Source organism: Pagrus major, chromosome 23 (assembly GCF_040436345.1).
Source record: "Pagrus major chromosome 23, Pma_NU_1.0".
Classification (NCBI taxonomy): domain Eukaryota; kingdom Metazoa; phylum Chordata; class Actinopteri; order Spariformes; family Sparidae; genus Pagrus; species Pagrus major.
The window spans coordinates 7348002-7356377 of record NC_133237.1 but is presented as its reverse complement, the minus strand read 5'-3'; the positions used below and the strand labels follow the sequence as shown (position 1 = coordinate 7356377).

At 39.7% G+C, this 8376-nt stretch overlaps 1 protein-coding gene across 1 annotated transcript; it reads right to left on the bottom strand.

Annotated features, from left to right (window-relative positions):
* Window positions 1-1033: 1033 nt before the first annotated feature.
* On the bottom strand, window positions 1034-6647 carry tspan34b (tetraspanin 34b). Its single transcript, XM_073494716.1, has 8 exons — window positions 6454-6647; window positions 4538-4615; window positions 3895-4110; window positions 2711-2785; window positions 2501-2608; window positions 2269-2406; window positions 2089-2181; window positions 1034-1636 (listed from the first exon to the last, which is right to left on the bottom strand). The coding sequence occupies exons 2-8, from the start codon at window positions 4592-4594 to the stop codon at window positions 1577-1579; spliced, it is 747 nt and encodes a 248-aa protein (XP_073350817.1). The 5' UTR covers window positions 4595-4615; window positions 6454-6647; the 3' UTR covers window positions 1034-1576.
* Between the last annotated feature and the right edge of the window lie 1729 nt (window positions 6648-8376).

The window sequence follows — 8376 nt, the reverse complement described above, 5'->3', positions numbered from 1 at the left end:
GTCCTGGGGTAGTGTTTAAGTTCATACAAATGAATTACACTTATATTTAGGCCTATGTCTCAGTAACAGGCTACAGGGGAAAGTTAGCTAAACTGCTATATATCAAAGCTGAAGAGGTTGTACAAAAAAAACAACAACATTTATTTCATATTTCTTTATGTTGTATTTTTGCCATTTTGGCTGTATTGTTTACTTTAGGATAATCTTGTAGCCACATTGTAAGTAATACACCTTTGTTTTATTGTACTGCCTTTTCCCGCCATAAATCTCTTCTCCTATTGGTTTAGGCTTCTGACTGAAGGATTACATCTCAGCAGCTTCAACCGCCTCAACCAGCGGGCTACAGAGGTCTGTACTGTAGGAGGTGTCTTCATTAAGAGATATAGACTGTGTCAGTACAACAGCAAAAACTGAGCGATTATCAACAACAGACGTGATTGAAAGCAATGATGAAAATGAAACTGTGACGGCTGCTCGACTAATCTCAAAGTGTGACTGAACTCCCCAGTGACTCACAGCCTGATGATGTTGACAAACTGCAGCTTTTGGACTCATGGTTTTCTAAATGGTTTGTCCTTCATGAACACACACTTCAGATGCATAAGCCAGCTTATCTAACAGCAAGGGTAAACAGCATTTGCTCGTTGCGAGTGATACATTAACACCCTGTTTTACTTTTATTGAACTACATAAACCAAGACAATTAGCTTGATCCTGGTTCAGATAAACAGTGTATGTGTTGTATGTTATCTTGTTTAAATAAAAATCCTGACTCTACCTGGGAAACTTGATGGGAAATTAGAGTTCATGTTTCCACTGTTTTTAACACAATAGTTTCAGACATAGTAGTGCAAAAATCCAGTCCACTTATAAACTCAGTAGTTGAAAAGATACTTTTAACCCTCATGTTCTCGCTTGCTGCTGTAAGCTTGCTGAAGCGTGATAAAATGGAAGTAGAACAATGATGTTTACTTTTTACTACAGTTTGTACGGTCGTCTTCCTCTTCAAAACATCTGCAAAAAACTCACCAGGGTCTACAAATACTTTGCACTTTATTTCAAAATTGATCAGCTCACAACATGTACATACAAATAATCCATCATTTCTGTTGCTATTTTACAAGCTAAGTCATGGCAACAACATTCACAACAGTGGTTCCTGTGTCAAACATACCAGCCTTTGTTTAATTATCACAATGAATGGAGTTATCGTGTATTTCCTCATTAATTGGCTGTGTGTTACACGCAGTAGCCCTGTTTGACATTTACAATAATCTCTGGTGAAGTAGATGGTGTGTGTAGCCTGTTTTACAAAGTGTAGCGCTCTGAAGAAAAACATAATGTACATTCATATACATCTATAGGCATCTATTAAATGATTTAAATGTAGTAAAAAATAGATTTGTTATATCATTCAGTCATTCTGATTGCACATGATCTGACATTTACTCTTCTAAATGATGAGGCATTTTTGCATGATAAAGACGTAGCCCTTCACTCCTCTACAGGCTGAACAGGAAGCAGAGAGGCTCCAGTGATTAGAAATGATCTTTTAAAAGCCCTTTGCTACTTGCATTTAGGCGCTCATGGATTTTATTCTGCAGAAGAGGATCATGGAGACAGCCATGGCACATATCTGAGGAGAATATACATATTAGTAAAACATGCAATTAAAAAAGCAAAGTAACTACATGTGTACAAGAAAGCAAGCTGTGTAATGATATGATATCAAATTCAAGGTGTTTTAATGCTCTAACGCCTCTGTGTATTCATGCATAAAACAAGGAAGGATGCATCTGTGGATCTCAGGAAGTTGAAAGAGACAGGGCAATAACAGGTGTGTGAAATAACCTGGAGTGAGGCCTCTCGAGCTTTGCAAATAATCAATAATATATTCAAAAACAATTCTAAAAACAACAGGTTATCAGTGTAAGGAAGCCAGGATCAGTGTAACGTGGTCATGTTTCCTAGTCTGAGTCAAAAGTCTGGCAGCAGTCATCAGATATGGCTGAATATGGCTTCATTTACAGTCATTAATCAGATTTATCTGATGCATTTCAGCCTATCTGAAGAGGATGAGAGTCATACCTCCAGAGCTGCAATTCCCAGCGCCACTCCTACAATAACCACCGTGTTGTCATCAATCAGCTGCTTGATCTTTGGGAAGCAACCGGTGATTGTCTGAAAGAAAGTAAAGAGTAGAGGTAAAACAGGAGACAAGACAAGATGTTTTTCCATCAGGCAGGTGGATGATTTTGCCGCCCATACCATGACACTGTCGGCCACTGTTTGATTACAGGGGTTATCAGTGCCTGGACAGCACTGTGGTGGGTATTGCCGGTTGTGGTCCACATAATATGGAGAACCCTCGAAGTCTGATGAGTTATAGAATCCACAACATTTTAACTAAAGTGGACACAAAGAGAGTATATGTTAAACAAAGCATCAGTGAAATGGTGTGAAAAAGATCTTTTTGTCATTGTTTGGCAGAGATACATACTGTGCTCATCGTAGTATTCCACAGTCCTGTGATGTCAGCATTCTCCCCATAGTCCTTCTTGATGTTCTCAACTGCAGCTTTGCCAACCTTGGTAAACAACTCGTCCGCCTAAAATGCAAGAATACAGAAGCTTTTGGGTCCAAGAGCCAAAAGGTCGTGATAATCCAGCAACCAGTATCCTCTGTGTGATAAATTCATTAGTGTGCTTACCAATGGTCTGAATACCAAGATCACAATCGCACCAGCAACCTCTGCGATGAAGACTAGCAGGACGATGATAAAAAACTAGGAAGGAGATCATAAGGTTAAAATTATTTAAATTCATTTTCATTTAAATTGATTTCACTGTATTGTTTACGAGTCTAAAGCTGTGATAGCAGGTGATAATCACAATATTTCTTGACCAAAAGCCTCAGTATTAATATTGTGAGAATATTGTAGGGACTGGTACTTTCATAAAACATTAGCACAGTGAGATTTATAACAAATAATCTTCAGTAATGTGGATATAATGACTTAGAGGGTAAAGGCAAGTATTCGAACAAGTGGAACAGTCTGGTAAGTTTAGAAAATGACATCTCTTTACTGTAATGCAGCCTTTAAAACCAGGAAAAGACAACACTTGTGCTATATCACAATATAACAATATCCAAACTCTCAGGTGGTTTCTAGTCTCGTATTACGATAATGGTACATATTTTATATATTGCTCAGTCCTAATAGTTATTCATTATTTCGTTTGCAGATTTTCTGGAAACGTGGTTACATTTGCACCAAATTAGGATGCAAACCATTGAAAAGTTTGTATGCACCAACGGTTGATAATTACATTTTAAAGGAAGCTTTTTTTAAAAGGTGAACTTATTTCCCTTTCCTGCAAAGAGTTAGATAAGAAGATTGATACCACTCTCGTGTATGTAGGGTAAATATTAAGCTTCTACCAGCACAAAGACTTGAAACAGGAAACCACTGGTTTCTGTTCAAGGGTAACAAAATCTGCCTGTACCTGTAAATCTCACTAATCAAGACATAATCTAGGCTGTATAAAAACCAAGGTGTGAAGACAGCACTTTTTTCTGTATCTTGCGCATTCAAAACTTCAGGTTATGTGTCTGCTGCTCAAGAAGTTTTGACAAACTTTAGGTATTAAAACTACGATAACTTGCAACGAAGGCCGGAGCACTTATATTGGACTTCAACAACAGGGTGCCTTCTTTAGCGATGTTACATGTTTTTTTTTTCAACGTCAATGATTTTTATGCTAGGCTAACTAGCAGCTTCATATTTAAGTCCAAATATGAGAGTTGTAACGATCTTCTAATCTAACTCTTGGCAAAAAAAAGATTAAAGGCGTAACGGTGAACTATTCCTTTTACTCTCTGAGGACAACCTACCAGCAGCAGCATGCACTTGCTTTCTCTGACGGCTCCACAGCAGCCTAGAAAGCCGATGACGAGCAGGAGTGCTCCTAATGCGATCAGCAGGTAGCCCACATTGAGCACCTGAGTGAGTTCTGGTGGAACATTTTCAATTTTCCCGAGAAAGTTGAAGATGGAGCCGCTGTCCACCTTCACCCAGATCCCAACACCCAGGATGGCAACACCTGCCACCTGAAGGAGAAGAAGAGACAGGAAGAGAGGAGTGGGGAAAGTCTTAATGTTTAAGGGAAACTACATCAGTGTCACACATAAAGGTCAGTTGAACTGTCATGGGGAGTCCCCACCCGCCAGCCTGCAAACCCATACTAACCCATCTTAGGGATCTAACTTGAAGGCAAGTTAGAAGTGAAATGCTAAATTGCTGAGGCTCCCTTTAAAATACTGTTCTTCCATTAATGTAAAACATGAATAACAGCTGGACAGCTGCATCAAACAGAGAGGATGTCTCAAATTCATATTTTGGACATGTTCATTCATCTTTCACACAACAACCTCCTGCCGATGCACACAGATGTAGAATGTAAAATAGGCAGGGTTTTTGTCTCTAGAAGACAAAATCATAGTTTTTGAAGTATTTTTAATTGAGCATAAAACTTACAAAGATAATGCCGTTGAAAACAAACATCATGGCTTTGAGGAATCCAAAACATCCCATTTTTGCTGCTGATTGTTCAACCTATGGAGGAAAAAGAGGCATTGTTAAAGGTTTTTCAAACAACACTGTTCAGAACTTTTTATCGTTTGTATCTTTAAGTTCCTTTACTCATCCATTATAAAAGGATTTAACAACAATTTTCACACACATCAGTCATTTGTGTGCACAGTGTTAGTCATCTTGATGATGTGTTTCACTATGTCTTTATGCACTGCCGGTAAGGTGACGTATTAGTAGTGGGATTGTTTCCTCTGTGCAGTGGAGAGGAGAGAGCTGGGGAGGGGAAAACACCTGCCACTTTCCCAACTCCTCACCTTGTTTCCTTTGTAAGCCTAATAACTTATCTTTCTCAAACACTCTGAGTGCCCCGAGCCTTTCATTTACTGTCGTGTGTCACCTTGTGTGCAACTTAGGTGAGGGCTTTGTTTAGTTTAGAATTAAGGAGAGCAATGATTGAGGAAGTATTTTTTTAAGTTTCACTGAGTCATTTGACATGCAAATGTGAAAGGAACGCATGAGTTATACATCTACACAGCTGACGAGGAAATGTTTCATCTCTTCACATTTTATACCATGTGGCATTAAAATCTTTTAACAATTTGTACCGACAATAAAATCATAAACAGAGATAATAAGGGAAAGAGTGAAGGGAATATGGATACAAATGGCGTATATTGAAGGAACAAAGACTGTAGAGTGTATTTGCATAGAAAACTCTGTGGCTGGCCAGCTGATCCCTCACTCACCCAGCACTCAGGAACGAGTTCAACTATGATGCTAACACTAATGACCAAATACACAATACACCGAACAAATATATCACATTTAGCTTTCATCAACTCATCAAACACACACACAGACACACACACACACACACATGCACTGTATATCTCCAAATCTTCTCCTCCCAACTCCTTTTACAACCTCTACTGTCCTAGAGTAACTTCAAGATTCTCACTTACAAGTGTGTGTGTGTGTGTGTGTGTGTGTGTGTGTAGACCTCCCAGATGGGGAACAGTGCCCTTTGTGCGTCGTGACAAAACAGACAAATCGTTATCCCGACGACAATGACTGAGCAGAACCCTATTGTGTATAGCATATAATTGGGACATCCCTCGTGGCCTCTGTCTCCTCAGTATTATTTCACTTTACTGCAACAGTTTTTCTCACTCATTTAACACGTACATAAATAGCCACTCCAGAACCCACAACAGGAAGTGGCTTGTCAATTCATTTAGCCTGCGTCTGCTGTTAAACTAAAGCTGGTTGTCATCAAGTTAATCATACATTCGGGGGTCAGGATTGCCCTCAGGAACATGACGACTGGTTGCCTTGACTCCCCAAACTCCCTCTCATTTCACTCCTCTGAGTTTTTCCCACTTCCTCATGGTCAGTGATTGCACTCTGACACCCAGGAGTCAGCCTGGTGATGTATTAACATGCTGGAGACTCAGAAAGTCCCAGCAATGACAAAAAATATGATATAGAGTGCACATCCATTACCTCTGAAAACACAGGTTAAAGAAAAGGAGGAGCTCTTCTTTGGTGTATTTTTGTTAGATATGTGAGCAGAGCAGATACATGGTCTGTATCTGTTGCTCTTGGATCGACAAAACCTCTGAAACATCTCTGAGTGACCAACTTCCATCCAAAACAGAGACAGACAAATCTCAAAGGACGCCATTGAGCGGAATAATTGCAAGCAGGTCTCAGGAGACAAAGGATCATTGTTGGATGGATCCCTCCCTATGTTGGTACGGCACTTGAATCATAACCAAAAGACTTGAAAGTCACTTGGAGAAGCTACCGTATAACTTTAAGTCACAGCCTTGTCTAAGTTAAGTTATCATTTGGCTTACCTTTCACAGGAAATATCCAAGGACGTGCTCTGAGGCTGGGTCACTGCTCACAGTCCTTCAGTCTGGTGATGGAGGAGGCTACTGTGGGAGCAGACTGACTGTGAGATAACAGCAGTACAGGAGTGTATTATTCTTCTGTCCTCTGAAAATGACCCACAATATACTCTCTGTCTCCCACTTCCTGCCGTTCTCTCCCTCTGAGTGACTTTTTCTGCTTTCTGCTTTTATTGTAAGGCTGCCGGCTGGTTAGAAGTACTGCAAAGGGAGGGGGAGCAGGTGGGCGTGACCAAAGCTGCTGAGCAATAACACACATCACCATGGAGTTAGGCTGGTCGCCCCTGAGGGAGAGAGAGAGAGAACACCTGTATGTACTGCAGTCTTTATAGCTTTACATGCGACTCTGTTTGAAGGTGTTAATTTGAACACAGTTTGTAAATATGACAAATTACTTTGTAATTAGGAGCTACAGGCTGGAATATTATTAGCTTTCCATCCACAGAGTGAACAACATGTTCCAGTAAATAGTTCTTCCAGAAAAATAATTTATATCGTAGTTTGGCTTGACCTTAATGCTGCCTTTGACATGGTTGATCATGATATTATCATTATTCAGTTGTTTGTATGATTCAGTCAGTTTGGCCCTGTTCTTCACTGGTTTTCTTCTTACTTTAAAGAGGTCATATTATGCCTTTTGGGTTTTTGCCTTTCCTTTATTGTGTTATGAAGCATTTTTGTGCATGTAAAAGGTCTGCAAAGTGAAAAAGCCCTTACTGCTCCTGCACCACCTGAAACGCCTGGTTTGGAGTCGACACTTTACTTCCATAACTTATGTGCGTCACTATGTAACAGGCGTTATATAAATATATATTTTTATACATTTATTATAAAATATATACACTCTAGTCAGTCAGCAGACATAAAGTTGCTACTGCTGGAGCTGTGTTATTTTAGATCACACTACCTTGCTTGGCATGACCAACCCTACTCTGTCTCGGATTAGCTACATCCTGCCCGTTGTGCATTCACCAAAGATTGAACAGAGGCAATGTGCTCGCTAGCTTACATTAAGGCGGTACAGATACTGAGCAACTACCAAGACTGTCGATGCTGATGACACATCACAGGTACCACGTGATTCCTACGGCATTATACTATTGGCTGACAAACCCTGTTAGAAGCTGGAACCAACTGTCAGAATTCTTGCACAGAAATAAACAAAACAATCATTTTAGACCCGACAAACATTGTAAGATTATTAATTCACAATCATAATGATGTTTTAAGGAAAAGAGATACTTTATTCCGCACCTTTCTACAAGCTCTGTTGATGTATTTTTTTTTTTTAATTATTCATTTTCATAAAAATCACCATCAATCAGTATTTTTTTATTAACAATGGAAAAATCAACTACCTATAATCTAAAGGAACCTGTAGAGAATCATCACCCAACTCTGCAGCCCCCCATGCAACACGTATACTCCGTATAGCTGAGGGGGAGCTCCTTACATCTCTAAGTTTCAGTTGTATGGCCCAAAACTGTTTGGCTCAGTCTTCACACTATCACCAGCCTTGTTTGCTGCCACATCATGCAAATTTTCTGTGAAAAGAAAACTCTGTTCAACGTCTGTATGCTGCCCAGCACCAAACAGCAGATGGACACATTTTGTGACTACCTGGTGAACATAATGGAGCATTTAGCAGCCTAAGAGCCAGACCAGGAGACCCAAACACAGCTACAGTCAATATTGGATTTAGATTCACCAGGTGAACAGAAGCACAACTTCAAATAAATGGCAGTGTTTCTCCTTATCGGCTGGATGTGTAAATAGGTACCCCATCTACTTTCTAACTCACACAGTAAGCCACAACAATATACAGTATAAGGTGATAATGAGTTAATGTGGCTTTCAGCTACTTGAAGC

Bases quoted from the DNA above. Each gene is read 5' to 3' on its own strand.
- tspan34b (XM_073494716.1), bottom strand. From the start codon at position 4,594: ATGGGATGTTTTGGATTCCTCAAAGCCATGATGTTTGTTTTCAACGGC. The intron at 4,111-4,537 runs GTAAGTTTTATG...CTTCTCCTTCAG, and splicing joins TTTTCAACGGCATTATCTTT to GTGGCAGGTGTTGCCATCCT. The intron at 1,637-2,088 runs GTATGACTCTCA...TATTCTCCTCAG, and splicing joins TGGGAATTGCAGCTCTGGAG to ATATGTGCCATGGCTGTCTC.